The sequence below is a fragment of the Mercenaria mercenaria genome, chromosome 7 (assembly GCF_021730395.1).
Source record: "Mercenaria mercenaria strain notata chromosome 7, MADL_Memer_1, whole genome shotgun sequence".
Lineage (NCBI taxonomy): Eukaryota > Metazoa > Mollusca > Bivalvia > Venerida > Veneridae > Mercenaria > Mercenaria mercenaria.
The window spans coordinates 65,674,743-65,694,580 of record NC_069367.1 but is presented as its reverse complement, the minus strand read 5'-3'; the positions used below and the strand labels follow the sequence as shown (position 1 = coordinate 65,694,580).

General features: G+C 35.1%; 1 protein-coding gene and 1 long non-coding RNA gene across 2 annotated transcripts; both read left to right on the top strand.

The window, feature by feature from the left end:
• Positions 1-7,752: 7,752 nt before the first annotated feature.
• Positions 7,753-8,563, top strand: LOC128558826 (uncharacterized). Its single transcript, XR_008371948.1, has 2 exons — positions 7,753-7,962; positions 8,226-8,563. It is a non-coding gene; the product is annotated as an uncharacterized LOC128558826 (long non-coding RNA).
• A 5,712-nt stretch (positions 8,564-14,275) lies between these two features.
• On the top strand, positions 14,276-18,324 carry LOC123555348 (putative nuclease HARBI1). The gene is made up of 4 exons (XM_045345996.2): positions 14,276-14,698; positions 15,413-15,645; positions 16,574-16,727; positions 18,192-18,324. Exons 1-4 carry the CDS (start codon positions 14,684-14,686, stop codon positions 18,294-18,296), a joined length of 507 nt encoding a protein of 168 aa, XP_045201931.1. The 5' UTR covers positions 14,276-14,683; the 3' UTR covers positions 18,297-18,324.
• Positions 18,325-19,838: the final 1,514 nt, after the last annotated feature.

Below are 19,838 nucleotides of genomic sequence, written 5' to 3'. Positions count from 1 at the left end.
AACTACATAAAAAAAGTTTTGTCACTCATTTTAATTCTTCATAGCTTGTTGTCTTCTTTGTTTTTAACGTATATTTAAGCTTACGAAATAGTAGCCTCAGTACCATTGTCTTTGGTTTCATTGTGGAATATCCATGCTCTGTCTGTGCTCTTGAGTGCCATGAAGGCATACATTGTTCCAATTGTCAGAATTGGGTACATAGTGATTGTGCAAATTTTAGTTCTAAGGACTTGAAAACTTGGTCTGCTGCTCACTTAAACTTTCTGTGCAAATGTTGTGTTTTCTCTGGATTAACTACGATGCAAGTGCAGCTTGTCAAGGTAATATAACTTCTTTATATTCAGCCGTTATGATTTAGAATCAACTGTTGATAAACGTAATGATTTTTGGATAATAATGAAGTATTTTCAAAATTAGTATGCATTAAAACAGATAACGTATTTCACTGACCAATTATAAAAACTTTCAACAATCTTCAAGAAATCGTTTTGACAGATGTCTTTTTTTAAAATAAAAATGTCTTTTCCAATAACCAGCAGGATAGTTATAAACATTTATCAAGCAAATACTTACTTGAATATGCAGGAAATTGCAACGCTCATAACACGTGCAAAAAGTCTATTTTCCGTCCAGTACGGACATAATATATGCCGTGACCCGTCAAACATGTTATTTGTTATTTAAATCTAATTAATTGATGTACTTTATCTGAAAATGGAGATCATGTTATTCATGTTAATGTTCATATAAAGTCTTTTTAGTACGATTTCGTTTATATAGCTTACCGTCACAGACTGTTATATGGTACTGACCTGTTATATGCTTCAAATTTCACGCGTGTCAGCAGAAATTTCTTCATTTGTAGCAAATATAAAACATTTTAGGCTTTACGTTTCCTAAAAGCATCAAGTATGCGAGGATAAAATTTAAAAGATAAATGCAAATATGAAAATATTTTTACCTTGAATATCTAAGCTTTCAGAAAATATGTTTTTTTATGTTTGTATGATAAATGGTCTGTGAGTTTTCATTGTTACAAATTCAGTCACATGAGATATTTCTGGATTCAATGAAGTTGCTTATCTCATGTTTTTTAAGTCTCTGGTAATTCTCAATGACAAAATCTAATTACTTCCACAAGCACGTGCAGAGAAGTCAAGTCACATGATTGGTCATATATATTTTCCGTCACGTACGGACTGGTATATATATGCACATATGTGCCGTACGAAAAGGTATAATTGTATAATAATATAATACACTGCATATAGTATTTGGCTATAACTTATAGCCTTAAAAGTTTACAAATTCTTTTCATGTCTGCTTCCGTCCGTCATTTAGCAAATGCCCCCATACCGCATTGCACGTCCGTAAAGATAATAAAAATAATGAATATAAGAAGGAAAGAAATTCAAAGGTTTATACGTTGTTAAAGTTCCTTGTTTTGGGGGTTTTTTTTTTTTTTGACAATATTATTATTTACGGAACAGTGTCAACGTCATTTTTATTGTTTAAAACAACATTACATTTCAATGTTAAGTGGAATAGCACTTTGTATTGTTACAACCCGCATATGATTTTAGATCATTTTAAAGAAGACGTTATCACCGACATGAATTCTGTTTTCTTGGTTACTAGTGAAAAATTGTGAATGTCGTTTTTCATCATTTTTTTTCTAAAAAGTTTCACTGGTAAAAATTACAAAGTGCTATTACACCTTAACGTCGTTGCAAGTTGGATCGACATGACTGAACAAGAACGGACTAAGCTGTACCGACGCTACAGACAATATGTTGTTAAGGATGACAAACTTGTCACTTCGACTGACGGACGAAGTACTGTAGTTGGCCCAAGGACAGAAGGCAAAAAACCTGGACAACGTAAACGGAAAATTAATGTACGTACGGTGACGGTAACAAAAAAGGCTAAAGGAGCTGAACATTGTATGATTTCCACTGTGTCACACACTATGAATATTGTGTAACACCAGATTTTACTCTGCAAACATAAATGAAAGAAAGAAGAAAAAAAGTAACAGATATATATATATCTATATATGTAAATATTTTGTAAATATTTTGTAAATATGTTTAACACGATGAATCATTGTGTCAGACCAGTTTAAAAAAAAAAACAAAAAAAAAACATCTTTATAATGATAAAACGTGAACATACAGATGTAAAATGTTGTTCTTTTTATTTCACCAGCCTTCATCAGCCAACACTGTGATTCCGTCTTATTCCCGCCATCTGTCAATCGTTGGGCAATATTAAATGAAAAATACATGAACATATACAATAGATGTAAAATGTTGTCCTCTTTCATTTCATCAAACTTCTAACGTCTTGCAAATTTATCTCCCTCTAATTCCCGCCAATCTGTCAAAAGGAAGGGTCAAGGTTTGTGATTATGTACATGTCAATTTAAAATATGCAATCAAATATATGAGATAGCGATTAAATGTGAGAACAGCTCAAGAAACATGACACCAGTATTAATACTTGTGTACCTGACTAATTATTTATTTTTCTACGATACATGATACAATTATTTATTTTATCTACCTATAATAATCCATTAACATCCGCTGTCTCTAAAAACACTGGTCTTTAAAAAAATCATATGCAATCATAATTTGATAATGTTTAATAATACAATTATTTATAACATTATTTTCAAATAAAACAAACTTGTGACGACAATGACATTTAATACTATTCGATTATTTTATCAAAGGGAAGTAACTCGGTATACAATTATCACTCTTTTTAATAAAATCCAAATTAAACCACTTTAAAAATGTCAAATTTCTTCAAAATTTCGTCTGTTAATATCTATTATTATATGTTATCAGAATATATTAACTTAAATTCCAAAACAGTAATACTTTTAGAAATATAAGTAGTTTTCGGTAATCAAAACTGGTTTTCGGTAGTTTTCGGTAATGGAGTAGTTTTCGGTATTCCCAAGTACCCAAAAATCACTTTAGTTTGAAAAATCGAAGTATGCGAAGAGCTATGGTACGGTCTCTACTGATGCAGTAATGTTTGGTAGTTCGTGCAAGGTTACGTCCGTGCAAAGTTAGGTCCCTTAGAATAAAGTATGCCATTTGTAAAGAAACGCGTGTAAACGGTAAACCTGCATCTACAAGGTATGGTACGAGTTAAAAAGACAACGAATAACTGTGAACTTTAGCGGTGAAATGCATGTTGGAATGTCATTTCACTTAGCAGTAAAACCAGCTCGATTCTGGCACTGACAACAGTAGTCCACAAATATTTAGATGTGAAAAAAAAAACACAGGAAAGATAACTCTTGTTAATTTCCAAAAAATGTGACCTCAAAAAATTTTAAACGCTTGAAAACGCTTTTAAACGTAGCTTATTTGTGTTGCATAGAAGATATTCTAAATAGAGTAACTTCGGGTATATTTGACACAAGCGTAAAAATGGTGAAGCAATTAATTTTCAATTCAGAATGTGAACAATTTTCATGATTTTTCAAACGAATTGAAGTAGTGTAATGTTGGGTAATACCGACAGTTGTCAGTTATCAACACTCTTATTGTAAGAGTTCATTTATGTTAATGCCACAGTCATTAAGATTTTCTGTGACTTTTCTATGACATCACAAACTTCCAAAATGTCTGCGAGTCCAAGCGAAACTCCTGCACACTATCGTTTTACATTGTTCTTACTGATAGGACGTATCTCCTTCAGCAATATTTGGAAGAGTTATTGCAAGTCGTAAGGTGGATAGTCTTGTCTCCCTTGACAATGCTTTTGAAAATTTAGTTATTTTCGCGTGTGCAACACAAGGACAGATGAGAAAGACGTCTTTGACAACAATTATGGAGGAAAATATTACCAAGATGCCAAGGAGACAGGAAAGAATGGGGTGTCGATATCTGCTAACATAAAAACATTTTGTCGGCAGTTTTCAACCCCATTAGATAATTCATGGCCTAGATTGTTTCCCTTACCTGTCGATTTAGATCTTTTATGCTTCTTTCAGAACAGAATAGATCTTTATTATATACATATATAAATTCTGTAAAAAATATAGGTTTGTTTTTCACAAGTAAATATGAACAGGCAGAGAAAAATCCGTATTGTACCTTTTGTATTGTATGTTGCTGGACTATTTTCATTAACATGCAAGACCTGACACAGTTCTATACATGAAGTACATAAAAACCTCACTAAGTTCCATTTTAATATCCATTAACATTGAAGATTTCATTCAGTAACAAAACAGGTGGGGGCATATAATAAAAAAGTCATCATAACAGTAGCTAGATCTGGGAATTTGTAGTTGGCTATTGTGGCGGTTGCAAGGTCAGATCACACTTGGTGCTCGCGCACCTTGTGAGATCCTGTCTGGCAAAAATCCACTCAAGCACTCAAATACAACATCCCAGACTGAGCTACTGTTATGATAGCCCTATTGTATTGAGTCTTTTAGAACTTCCTTTATACGAAACATAAGTGCTATTGAGCACTTGACCTATTTTCTTAGAAGAAGTGGCAGGGATTCTGTTTGTCTGTCTGTTCATTAATGTTTCTGTTTGTCAGTGTAATAAACTGACAAACATTTTCGGTTGCATACATTATCAGATCTAGACTCTGATATAAACTATTGCTATTGATATTTCGCGTTACACTGGTTATGGAATTTACAGAGAGTGCAATTTTGATCACAGTTAATCACGCTTTGGTATACTTTGTCGAGCATTTGTATGTCAGCAGCATTATTAGTTTTATGTGCAAAACATCTATGTGCTTCTTTTTTTTTCCAACAAAAAATGTTCAGAATATATTCTTTACCACGTATATGTTTAATTGTACGAATATTGGGATGATAAGTTGTATAAAAAGTTATATTTTTAGGCATAAAAAAAAAATATGTTTGTTTCCTGTAACATGCTGAAAAAAATGGGGGTTGGTAGGTAGGGAATTTTTTTTTTTTCTTAAATTTTTTTTAGTAGGTGTCAGAACATTTCAGTGTTTAGTAACCTTATTATCGCCAATTAACTGCCTAATCAGGCCTCAACCTTAACTTTCTTCAGCAGTTGCCAGCAGGTTCACCAACTGCTAAAATCTAGTAGACCTGCTCAGACTTTAGTGGACCTCCAATTCTATCTCATAAATTGTGATGCTGTAGACGTCATAACTTCATATGACTCAAAGAAACAGGACTTATTTCTAAATAATTAAAAATGGAAGACTGTAGCAATCTGTTATCCCGAAAAATAATTATTTTGAAAAGTGTCCCAAAATATGGACACAATCAGCACCAGTGTTGAAAGTGAAAAAAAAAAACCATCAACAATTATCGGTAATCATTCTGATGATAAACTAAGTAATTGGCCTCGTTTTCATCATCAATTAACACCCCCAAAGAGCTAAAGAAGTGTGTCGGTTATTGTGGCATCTGCAGTGGAGATCAAAGCGGTATAGTTTCCACGAGATTGTCATTGCATTACGTCATGTTTTCGCGCCATGTGACACATCACTGTCTGATCGTACTTTCTCGATTCCTTTAATTGTTGAGAAGAAATCAGTAAAAAAGTTTTTCTTTAATTTTTTAAAAAGCGAATGTGCAATATCCCTAATAAACTGACATGTAAATGTGTCAGATCGTGAACAGTACTGACCTATTTTTCCCTCAAGAAATTTACATTATTGTTTGAGAAGAATATCTAACAAAGTGTTGTGTCAAAAAATATATGTACGAAGACTCATTTAAAACTTATTAAAAATCGCAACGACATCAACTGCCTCTTTTTAAAACCATATTTCTATTTACGTTCATGAGGTCACGTAAACCTATTCTGCCGTGCTAACAGAAATCTGTTTGCCAAAAAAATCGTTTTACTCCATGTATTTAAATTGCTGCCGCTTTTTCATTATTTAAGATTTTTTAATTGTGTTTTTTGTACTTTCTGGTCAAAAGTCTGAATTTATTACCATAGTATGTACGTTTATTTACTTTAAAAAGGAAATAAATAATCAAGATCGCGCTGTTTGAAATTTTACAAACATTATATGAAAATCTGATTGTTTTAAAAGAATTTTGCCTACATTCCTTCGATATCTCATTAAAATTGTTATAGAATTCAAACTGTATTAGTTCTCAAGCGGTGTTGAATATCTGAAGCGAATATATTAAAAAATGAATGCACTACGCGCGTTTTTTGTGTCAAAAGTAACTGCGATGTAAATTAAGTATTACGATAGGGCGCACATGCTTGTGAATGGAAAATTACCAGCATGACGTTTTGATATTTTTACGATTCGTGGGTAAATTCAGTCAATCCAGGTAATTTTGCCTGATGTAATTACTCAATTTGGTAAAGTTACCACGTAAAAACCACTCACCGGATTGGTGGAGTAGTCCATTCGTGCTATCCTGACTTTAACTCGCAATGCTTATAACTGTAGAATGCCGTACTAAGGCAAAATCAACTTTCGTTTTGTGAATTCACCGATATGGGTACGATCCCCCACCCCCCATCACCCCTATTTTTCCACTTTTAAGGGTTTTATTTTATTTGCAGACGTGACTGAAAATTGGTTGACGTCGGTCTACCCAACTTTTGATAGTGGACCTGCCGATTTTGGTTGCGTCGGTCCAACGGTCCACCGCTAAGGTCGAGACCTGTATAAATTAAATTACTAATCAAATAAAATTGTTGAAAATTTGCTCCCGCCTTTCAATAACGATGTTGTTTCATACAAGTTTTTTTTTTTCTACACTGATTTCCTTTCGTTCAGTAAACATTGTGTAACAGGCAAAGTTCATAGTTTTGCAGACAGACATAGCTTCGGCCGTTTTTGCCAATTAGAGATTTTCGGGGCCACAATTAATCTTTTGTCGCAAATGGCTCAAGTGCAACCGACAGCATGACCCTGAACAAGTGGTACAAACATGATAATAGACTGCTCTTCTACGAATTGTTTATCAATTTACGTTTACACCTTGATCAATAAACACCTTTCATAATGAAGTACTAAATACAAACACGAGATAACCACGTGTCAGTCGGCGCGTGGCGTGATTGACATCTGTCAGTAGCTAATTAGTATATGACGCTCCGCCTACTGCCATACTTCCGCTTGTGGCGGCGAACAGTATTGAAAATTCACCGAGATTTTGATTGACTAGGGGCAGAACTTTTGAACTCGATATGCACCAAGAAAACTTTCGATTTTCGCGGGTGAAAACCCGGAACCTCGAGTCTACCGACAAACGGCTTTTCGCCATGTTGTTTCATGTCGACAGAACAGGAACGTTCGTGACTATGCGCGACGAGGTCGGGTGCAACTAAATTATCCCTATAATCAATAAAGATATGATCAGAATCTCGAATTTCAGCCCATAAAAAAATTGCGGTCGGCGGTAAAAACTTACGGTCGTCGGGTTACAGGAAACAAACATATTTTTTTTTTAGGCCTTAGAGTGACTTATAGGCCCAACGTGGCCGGGTGTTGTAAAATGTTTCTATTGATTTTGTACTTTGTACTTTGTACATTTGTTATACACAATGTCACTATAATAAAATTTACTTACTTACTTACAATTGCCAGGCCCTTCCCCAGCCGCATAAGGCGCCGCGCTACCGCGGCGCTTAAAACACGAAATACAGCTTCCCGCAGCGCTTAATTATCCCGCGCGGTGCCTCAATTATTAGCGCAGCGTCTTAAATCAGTAAGCGATTTCATCCCTGTGAGATACCTCAGGTAAATACACAGTGTAGCTAGCTGTTTACCGTGTACTGATAAGGGTTTAAAGACGACACGTGTTGATGAAAGTCTGTGTTTTCACAAGTTTGCGTTAACTGGAGCAGGAGTGATTGGATTATAATTAGTTAAAGATTATAATTAGTCTATGCAACGAGTCTCACCCAAACCTGAGCAAAGTCGCAACAGTGGGACTGCTTCTACCAACCTCCGCAGCTGGTGTGTAAACATGTTCTTTCTGAAACTTGCTGCTTGCAGTAAAATACATAGTTAAACTTGAAATACAGAACCTGCTTCTGTGTGTAAAAAAGCTGCAATGGTGTTGTTAACACCCACAAATATTTAACAGAAATACTGTTGCAGTTCATTGTGCAGAAGAACACAAGATAAATGTCAAATCTTAGGAACTTTTACAATATAAATCCATCCTTGGTTATCCTTGCTCTGGGAAAATAACAAATACTTTTTTTTTGTACTTTCAGATTGTGAGAGAGATTCAGCAGTTGAATGTGTAAAGACCATTCACCGGTGAGCATGAAAGTGCTTAATGCCTTACTCATGGTGTCCATGCAGGGACAAAAACTGAATGACTTTAATTTCAGTGGTGCAGTAAAGGAATGGCACAGAGCCAAAGACAGACACTTACCAGTATATGAAAACAAAAATGCCTATGTGTTGTTAGTGTTAGTACAAAAGAAGTGGAAGGACATATGTGTTGTTCGAAAATACATATAAAAGAAGTGGACATCTGTCATGTCTGTGTAGTGTATATGATATATTGATGGTTATATGATTATGTAAAAATGTAGAAGTAATGAAATACATGTTGTTGTGTTTTTTTGCATGTGGTATACTTAAAAAAGCACCATTTGGGTTCAATTTAAAAAAAAAAATTGATCAAGGGAGGGGACACCCCTCCTGCACCCACCCCTTATCCCGCCACGCAAACTTTACCCCAGCGCCTTAAAAAATTCCTGGGGAAGGGCCTGATTGCTATTACTAAAATAGTAGGACCATAATTTGGCTAAGTTTACAGACATGTAACTGTGTAGGAAAATTTAACCAGGCTTACTTGAAAAAAATGCTACGAAATTAAGGTGCTTGGTCACCTCTTATATATTCTCTATGGTTGTATATTCTAGACGTTGAACATTGTTGCGTTTCGTCCTTTATTGGCTTTTAAAAAGTTCTGCTGACTGTATACTAAGTTTAGAGCTAGTCTAGGTCTACTTGCACACATGTAGACTATAACATCAAGGCAAAAGTGTCTGCCTTATACATACGGCCAATATACAATATAGCTCTAGCCAAAATGATGGAAAGTCTTAAACATCTAGCAACTTCCTATCATTTTTATTTATAATTTAAAAGCATTACAACTGACTTCTCTTCATCTCTTAGCTTACTCATCGCTTGTCAACATACTTATTTGATTTTTTATTTTAAAAAATGTAAGGGTGTCCAGGGGTGTAAAATTCCACTCGCCCGCTCGCATTGGGGAGTTAAAGTCTTGGTAGGACGAGTGGATCTCCCTGTTTACTCGACTGGTCGGGTGCGTGGTTTTTACGTCGTAGCTTTAATGAAATTCAGAAATTACATCTTGAAAAACGTCAACAAACTTTGAGATACAGAGCTCCAGATAAGGTTTTGTGCAATAAGTAATGGTACTACCAGATTTTCTGTGAAATACGTAACGGTACTACCAGATTTTCTGTAAAATTCGTAACGGTACTACCTGATATTTTATGAAATTAGTAATGATAGTTCCAGATAACAGACAAAAATGAGCGCAAGTCATATCATCGGTGAACAATATCTCACTTGAATAAAAACTGAAAGTAAAACTGTGTAAACTAAGATAACATAATTATATTCAAATCAATTCACTGATGGAAGTCAGTTAGATTTAACATATTAATACATTACCATTACATGTCGTTCTTTTACCATATATGACAAAAAATGTGTACATTATTCCAATTAATCGCACGGTTATAAAACATTGTTGTTGTTTTTTTTTGCTTTCGGACATGCTGACAATTAAACAAAGTGTCAAATACGTAACCGCGGCGCTAATTGGCTGAACACAATCGACTGTAGTGTAGTGGATAATTTGATTCGCTTCACACTTCTCGGGAAAATCTCGCAAGTACCTGAAGTAAGCGGAGCTTATATTATGCTAATGGCGTGTGCAAATTGTCAACAGTCAGGATAGTGTTGATTAGCGCAACTTGGCACAGACATGCAATTCGGCTCGATCTTCCTTTGAAATTTGTAATACTGTTTACATGTCGTACTGATACGACCACATTTTAAAATAAAATCGTATTGTTACGGTCACATTTTAAAATAAATTCATATCAGACCCCTAACAAATTCGTAATAACGAAAATACGGCCCTTATCTGGAGCTCTCAGATAGTTCAATTGCTACTTTTATTGACTGGAATTTTACCGCGAATCGTAAAGATATCAAAACGTCATGCCTGTAATTTTCCATTCCGAGGGCATGTGCGACCTATCGTAATATCACATTTACATCTTCGTTACTTTTGCTTATCGACACGTACACAAAAAAAATTTGCAGAGTTATGGGACTTTGTTTTTTTGTTACTATACTATATACATTGACACAATCTTGTGCGCACCATCTCTCCTCATCCCCTTGACACAATTTAATGAAACTTTACACAAGTGATCAGTACCAACAGTAGTTGTGCATGGGGCATGTTAGGTTCTTTTAGAAAAAAAATTTGCAGAGTTATGGGACTTTGTTTTTTTGTTACTATACTATATACATAGACACAATCTTGTACGCACCATCTTTCCTCATCCCTTGACACAATTTAATGAAACTTCACACAAGTGATCAGTAACAACAGTAGTTGTGCATGGGGCATGTTAGGTTCTTTCAGAAAAAAATTTTGCAGAGTTATGGGACTTTGTTTTTTTGTTACTATACTATATACATAGACACAATCTTGTGCGCACCATCTCTCCTCATCCCCTTGACACAGTTTAATGAAACTTCACACAAGTGATCAGTAACAACAGTAGTTGTGCATGGGGCATGTAAGGTTCTTTCAGCGACAAAAATTGCAGAGTTATGGGACTTTGTTTCTTGTTAACATACTATGTACATATAGTCTGCATATGCAATCTTGTGCGTGCCTAATCTACCAAACCCTTGCACACAATTTAATGAAACTTCACACAAGTGATCAGTACCAACCCTAGTTGTGCATGGTGCATGTTACATTCTTTTAGATAAATATTCTGCATAGTTATGGGCCTTGTTTTTTTTAATATACTGTATACATACAGTCTATATACATACAGTCCACATAATTATGCAATCTTGTGTGCGTCAAATTGCAATGTACTGTGTCAGTGCATGCGGGGGGTACATTCATCACCTTTAGTGATAGCTCTAGTTTGCACTTGTCAGGTTAGACTTACAGATTGCTTGCGACAACACAGCTGAAAACTGAGCTAGTCAAAACCGAGCCATCACAGTGACAAATGAAGGAGACTGAATTTTCGGCCTCATTTTAATAAAATCTTTAACCGCAGCTACAGGACGTGTTATTTCCCTGTCAAGGTATTTTTAAGAAAATGGGTCTTCCATTCTGATTTGTTTTAAAAATGCTTAGTCGGACAACTACATTACTTTCGTCACTGCCGACATTCAAATCAGTCAGGCGTAATACCTTTTCTGATACATGCTTGTTGGCAGAAATTAACTCGCTGACCCAAAATAAACCGTAATAAGCCAAAGTAAAAGGCGTTTTTAATAATTTACTTCATGGCTGTTATAGTAAACTTGCCACAAAGAATTACAAACAGCTAACAATACGGGCTTAGTAAGTGGAGCTGGATTATCAAGTGTAATGCCGACAACAAAGTTGTAAGGGGGGGTATACTGGTTTCAGGTTGTCTGTCTGTCTGTCCGTAGACGCAATCTTGTGCGCACCATCTCTCCTTATCCCCTTGACAGAATTTAATGAAACTTCACACAAGTGATCAGTACCAACAGTAGTTGTTCATGGGGCATGTTAGGTTCTTTTAGAAAAAAAATTTGCAGAGTTATGGGACTTTGTTTTTTTGTTACTATACTATATACATAGACACAATCTTGTGCGCACCATCTCTCCTCATCCCCTTGACACAATTTAATGAAACTTCACACAAGTGATCAGTACCAACAGCAGTTGTGCATGGGGCATGTTAGGTTCTTTTAGAAGAAAAATTTGCAGAGTTATGGGACTTTGTTTTTTTGTTACTATACTATATACATAGACACAATCTTGTGCGCACCATCTCTCCTCATCTCCTTGACACATTTAATGAAACTTCACACAAGTGATCAGTAACAACAGTAGGTGTGCATGGGGCATGTTAGGTTCTTTCAGCAACAAAAATTGCAGAGTTATGGGACTTTGTTTCTTGTTAACATACTATGTACATACAGTCTGCATATGCAATCTTGTGCGTGCCTAATCTACCAAACCCTTGCACACAATTTAATGAAACTTCACACAAGTGATCAGTACCAACCCTAGTTGTGCATGGTGCATGTTACATTCTTTTTAGAAGCAATAAGATACAAATAAAACAATGCATTGAACCGAGATTGGGACTAAATGTATCAACAACCCGTAAGAGGAACGATTTTTAGCTCGACTATTCGAAGAATAAGTAGAGCTATCCTACTCACCACGGTGTCGGCGTCGGCATCACACCTTGGTTAAGTTTTTCGTACCAGTTCATATTTTGACAAAGTCTTTTGAGATAAAGCTTTGAATCTTTCAACACCTGTTTACCATCACCATGTCCAGCTATAGGCAAGAGTACATAACTCCATCAAGGATTTTGGCTGAATTATGGCCCCTTTTGACTTAGAAATCTGGGTTAAGTTTTTCGTACCAGTTCATATTTTGACAAAGTCTTTTGAGATAAAGCTTTGAAACTTTCAACACCTGTTTACCATCACCATGTCTAGTTATAGGCAAGAGTACATAACTCCATCAAGGATTTTGGCTGAATTATGGCCCTTTTTTGACTTAGAAATCATGGTTAAGTTTTTCGTACCAGTTAATATTTTGTATAAAGTGTTTGACATATGGCTTTTAAACTTTTATCACATGTTCAGTATAATAGTCTCTATCTGTAGGAAAGAGTACATAACTCTGTCATCTATTTTGGCTGAATTATGGCCCTTTTTGGAGTTGGAAATTTGTTCTGTTTTCATACAAGTCCACGTTTTGTCAAAACTATTTGACATATTGCTTTTAAACTTTGAACGCTTGTTTATCATCTTGATTTCAATCTGTAGGCAAGAGTACATAACTTTGACAACTATTTTGGCTGAATTATGGCCCTTTTTGGACTTTGAAATTGGTTCACACATTGCCATTTTAGTGCAAGACGTATCGAAATCCACAAATACAGGAAAATTGTTTGTCTAATCTTTTTTTTCTTTTGTTTGAATATCTGTGGTAATATTTTGACCCCATTCTTCAATCAATTCTTCGAATAGTTGAGCGCGCTGTCATCTGACAGCTCTTGTTTTTTTTGCGTTAACAGCAGTGTTGTAAGTTGCATTTGAGTTACATGCTATTCCTGACCGGAGAAGTTGCCTAGCTCTACGTTGAATATGTTACATAGAAAGTTTGGAACTGGACATGGGTCCGGATCTGCCCCTGGAGCCAGCTCCCTGAACCTGTTCAACTGAAAACGAGATAAGGCATCTCAGATTTCATTTTGATGACCTGGGGACCGTTTTACTAACGTACTTACATATATGCGTAACTCTATGTTTTACACAAATTTGTGCGTACGCAATATTATTTTGCGTAAATGCGTTTTAATAAACTTTTGTACGTAAGTTTATTCGTAAATATTTGCGTAAATATACGCGTACAAAAACCTTGAGTATCGCCTGCGTAAATATGGCCGACAGGAGAAATAACCAGCGTCGAAGGCCACGAATTTTTCGCGAAAGGCCAAATTACTTAGATACATTGCCTGAAAGTGCAATCAAAGAGAAATACCGTCTTTCGAGGCAACAGATAATGGACTTTCATGGTTTAATAGAAGAAGATATTAAACATAAGTCGATGCGTAGTCATCCGATTTCTTCTCTCACGAAGGTATTACCGTACTGCAGATCTATCTCAGTATAGATCTATATTGTTAGTGTTATAATTTTCAGTATCGTTGCAGTAGTCTAAAGTCGGTCGACGTGTCTATAGCCTGATTTAGTTGTGACTGTGTTATCTCCCATTGTTTACGACCTTCACCCTTTTAAATACACACGAGAACTAAAATTTGACGTTTGAGATTTAAGAGTTAAGAATTAATAGTACATTGTGTATGTGGGGACACAAGTGCTGTTGTTTTTTTATCGCTTAAACTTACGGATTACATAAAACAGTGGTGTCTAATTTTAATGAATAAAACTAGCCTACTGTATAGTGTTTGGAATTGGAAACGGTCATATTTATGTAGCACTGCTGTCTAAAAAGTTGTCAGAAGTTCAAGTTGGAACACTGGCTGGGCTGAGAAAGTAGACTTCGACGAAAATGCTGGCATATTGCATAAGGTTGAGTTGATGTCTTGTGATGATTAATTAAGACAACAACCAACTAAATGTTCATTTGCCAGTAAAATCTACCACACAATAGTGAACCACTGAAAAGTAGACCCACAAATATCTATACATGTATATAGCTGGCTGAGCAAACAAGCTGACAAAGGTAGAATTTCTAGGGCATTACTATTATTTTGGGGGTTAAATTTGTTGGACTATGATTGAAACGTGAAATGTGAGTTTGTTTAATTTTGTATTCAATGCAGCTACTGATCACACTACAGTTCCTGGCGAAAGGTGAATTTTACAGCGAGGGCGGGCTAACACATGGTGTCGCAAAGAGTTCTGTATGTCGATGCATATGGTAAGTAAGTCAATATATATAAATGTTACATTTTAGTATTCAATGATAAATAATAGAATGTTTGTAAACAATAAATAACTCTATGAGCCGCTCTATGATTTGTCTACAGTATCTTTGAATTTACATCTAATTTAACATTGTGTTTCAGTTAAATTATGTTTAAATCTTTCTATCTATAGTCTCATTTTCATTCAATTACATAAAACACGTTAATACCAGTAATAATTCTAAATTACAGATGAGACGTGTCTTGCGAAAACCAGCTTTATGTCCGTTGTGAACAGTATTGATCCAAATAAGCCGGCACATTTGCAGTCTGATCAGGATCCATACTGTTCGCTATTCAGTCAGTATAGTTATAATGAGATGTTAATTGAACATAGTGGGTCTGGATCAAATCGCATGCTTTTTATGGCATAGAAACTGAATGATATTTTCATTTTGAAATAAACCCATCTTAAAGAGGAGTTGTGTATAAGTTTTATCAAAATTTATGCAAAATGTGGTCTCCACTTATCACAAGAAATTGTGGGTGGACAGGCGACAGACGAAGGGTAGTAACAAAATCTCAGTCTGTCATTTGTTTACAGATCCTTATACAAATAAGTATTGTGTAAATTGCCTAATGTATTATTAGTTGTAACTTCTAAGTGTGAATGTATACAATCACTGTACATGATAATTATAATACAATAAATATTGTTTAAACTGAAGGTTATCGAAGCACTTGATGCAAAGCTGAATAACATCAATTTCCCGAGAACTGCTGCATCTCTTGCAACAATGAAAAGAAAGTTCTTCAATATCACAAGGATTCCTAATTGTATTGGTGCGATTGACAGCACACTCATCACAATTCTGGCACCAAAAGTTAGAGAAGACATTTTTGTGTGTCGAAAAGGGTATCACGCAATAAATGTACAAGCAGTTGTGGATCCAGACATGCGGTATAGTACTTACACGTTTTTACTGTACTATCTATATATATTTGAGTGAATAATAAATTTCTTTGCATATAGTCATGTAAGTTATGCATTTATGTTTAAAATGATCACATCTTTATCAATTTAACCTTAATCAGTTGGGAAATCTTAACAGTACATTGATGGTTCATAAATATGCATAATTAGGTAAAAAAGGCCGTCACATGTGATATAAATGCATATAAAGATTGACATTATGAAAGTACAATATAACATTGTTGTCGTTTATTGAAGTAACTGTAGTTTTCTTTCCAAAATATATTTCATAAATTAAAAGAAGCTCTAAACATAAAACATTTTACATATTTTAAACTCAATGTCCTTGGCAAAGAATAAAGTGCCATTCTCTTTATACTCCACAAATGGGAGCATATAGTTGCCATTTCGACCGTCCGTCTGTCTGTCTGTCAATCACATTATTGTCTGAGCATAACTTGAAAAGTATTAATGTTATTTGATTGAAACTTCACATTATAATAAAGGCCATTAAGACGAATAGTATTGTCAAAGAACGATAACTTTACCTACCAATTTTTTTAATTTCCTCCCCTTTTTATGCAACGTAATGCTTGTTCTGGGCATACCGGTAACTTGAAAAGTATTAATGGCATTTAAGTATAATTTCATGTAATGATATTTAAAGGCCATTGAAAAGATATACATTATCAAAATAACCATAACTACCTTCATATGGATTTTAGTTATCTCCCTTTATTATACAAAATAATGCTTTTCCGAAGCATAACTTGAAACAACTAAATCGGGTCTGAATTAAGAAATTATTTTCTTCACTCCATATGGACATTTTGCATTAAGTTCATGTAGATATATTATAATAAATTCTGGCAGTCTTACTTATATTTACTTTTTATTAAAGATAATAATATTACAGGTTGGTGGATGTAGTTGCTCAATGGCCGGGTTCAACCCATGACAGTACCATCTTTGAAAGTTGTGGATTGAAGGCCAGGTTAGAGACAGGAAACCATGGTTGGCTCATTGGAGATTCTGGATATGCCTTGAAGCCATATCTGGTCACACCCAAAGTAAACAAATATTTGTTCTTGCATAACAGACGGGGATTGCAGGTTTTCTTACCAGTGCTGGAAAAATCATTCTTGCCTACCTAGCGGGGAGAGTATACATTTATCCGAGCACACGCCGGGAATAGATATTCCTGTCTTTCCCTAGGGAAAAACCTTGTCTAAAATAGCCTGTACTGGTACCATTGTGACGTCATAAACTTTATAAACCGGGCACTAGACAACTTTTTGGGACAGGTACCCATACCCTCAAGAAGGGGAATTTTTCATCGTTTTAAAACAAAAAAAGGGAAGTTTTTAGCCATATATAGGTTACTAATTTTCACACTTAATAATACTGTTTTCAATCATTTCTAACTAATTTAACATTGCAGCAGCAAATAACCTTCCCTGGAGGCACTATAATATAACTTGAAAGAGAGTTCGTATCTAGTTGTGTCAAACAACCTATTATACGGGAATTTTCTTCTGAGAAAAGGGAAAAAAACATATTATTTTATGAGGGGAATGGGGCCCATATTCGGCCCCAAAAACAGCCAAACGAGTGCCCTGATAAATAATGTCAGGAAATACCAAAAACCTATTTGTCTTCACAATCAATTTTGAGCATGATAGGCAAGAAAGATGATCTAACATTTCTGCCTGTGTAAGACAGCTGTTTTCCCTACCCTCGGGACAGCACGGATAAAAAACATCTCTAACGCTCGGTTTCCCATTCCACACTGTCCCTCGGGTAGGGAAAACACAGTCTTACACAGGCAGGCATGTAAGATCCTTATAATCTTTCACCCTGGATGTAAGATGACTCTCGTGCTTTAAATGATGTATTACGAACTACATATATGCCAATTAATTAATTATATGCCATATATGCCAGTTAATGCCAATTTTTCAATTGAGAAGTTTGCATTTAGGTCAGATTTCTCAATATCTGTAAGATGTGTTGACTTGAAACTCATTTTAATACGGAGAGCATAGATCTGTGGATCACAAGTCCAAGCCCTCTGCAAGGGGTATGTATGTTCTCCATGATGATTTGATAAAATACATTTGTGTCTGAAATCATTTGTTCTCCACCTCTGGATTCATGTGGGGAAGTTAGCAGTTACTTGTGAATAACAGGTTTGTACATGCGCAGAATACAGGAACACTGGTTAAGTGAACTGTCTGCCATTACATTACATTACTAAAATACTGTTGACAGATAGGGTTTAACTCAAAACAAACAAACATATTTGATTACAGTAATGGCCTCCTGTACAGAAGAGGAGGTAACTGCATTAAGGAATTTGATAGTTAAATCCCCCTTTTCTCAAATTTCTTCCATTTTACTATCAGGTACAATAAAGTCAAGTGTCTAGCACTGGTGGGTGCTGCTCTCGTTATGTTCTTGTCATGTAATACTTAATACATTCAATAACAAAAAAATTTTGTAGTAGTATATTTGTGTTTACTGAACATCAACAGATTAGACCGTCTACGAGACAAGAAAATGCCTTCAACACCGCACACAGCAGAACAAGAATGGTGGTTGAAAGAACATTTGGTTTGCTTAAATCTCATTTCAGGTAAATATTTTTCACAATTCATTATTTAATGTTTACATGAGTGCAGGTTTATTTATTCATAGAGCTCAACTATTAAGTTTAAGTAAAGACGTGCAATATTGAAGTCTTTTTATGCCACCTTGTCATAACTTATCATTTCTTTGTGAATTCCTCCATATTCACCGGTAAAATTCATTATCACATGTCCATTACATTGATTAAAAACATCTGACCTTGACTTTCATGGTGATCCTTTTCAGTGCTATGTAAATTTTTCAGTTTTCGATAGAATTTTCATTTCTTTAAGGTTAACTTTTTATTCCACCATGGACATTGTTTTTCAAAATTGAAGTTGTTAATCTGTTAACTTCTATTTTCTAGAGCAAGAAGTAATTAGAAATTGCACAAGATTACATTAATTTCTTTTACTGAAAATATAGATTGTCATCTGCACAGTGTTCTCAAGGTTTGATAGTGACTGACAATAGACCAAAAGATTTTTGCACAGGCAGCTCAATTATTATACAGTTCATCTTCAGGTGGCATTGTACCTCAGAGCATTTTGAGTTTTTCAGATATTTTATATATCTTATATTCTAATATGGCTCAATTTGATTTTCAGTTAAAACAAAGAAGAATATCATGCTCTGTATATTCTGTGATAAACAATGGTTGATGCGCAGACCAGTAAGAGACGTCAAATTGCTGTCTGACGTCTGATACATTATTCCTCACCTAAATGAAGCCCAGCATGATATTTATTAAAAATATATCAATGAGCATGTCAGAATGAAACCAATCAAGACCTTGTGATTTCACATCTAGTTTACCTTGGTACATTGTTCAGATACTTCAGTATTTAACCTCTTGAGCTAATGCCCCATGGTTCAATTCCAACGCATTTAAATGGTAAATCAGACGATAAACCACTCGAAGGCTTTGATTATTTGTTAAATAATCACCTAAAAACCAAATACAGACAGAATATACATGTAGTTATTTTAAAAAAGTTAAAGATGTTATTTTTAGCTCATCTGTCACATAGTGACAAGGTGAGCTTTTGTGATCGCGCAGCGTCCGGCATCCGTGCGTCCGTGTGTGCATAAACTTTTGCTTGTGACCACTCTAGAGGTCACATTTTTCACAGGATCTTTATGAAAGTTGATGAGAATGTTCATCTTGATGATATCTAGGTCAAGTTCGAAACTGGGTCAACTGCGGTCAAAAACTAGGTCAGTAGGTCAAATAATAGAAAATCCTTGTGACCTCTCTAGAGGCCATATTTTTTAATGGATTTTCATGAAAATTGGTCAGAATGTTCACCTTGATGATATCTAGGTCAGGTTTGAAACTGGGTCAACTGCAATCAAAAACTAGGTCAGTAGGTCAAATAATAGAAAATCCTTGTGACCTCTCTAGAGGTCATATTTTTCATGGGATCTGCATGAAAATTTGTCAGAATTTTTATCTTGATGATATCTAGGTCAAATTCGAAACTGGGTAACGTCTGGTCCAAAATTAGGTTAGTAGGTTAAATAATAGAAAAACCTTGTGACCTCTGTAGAGG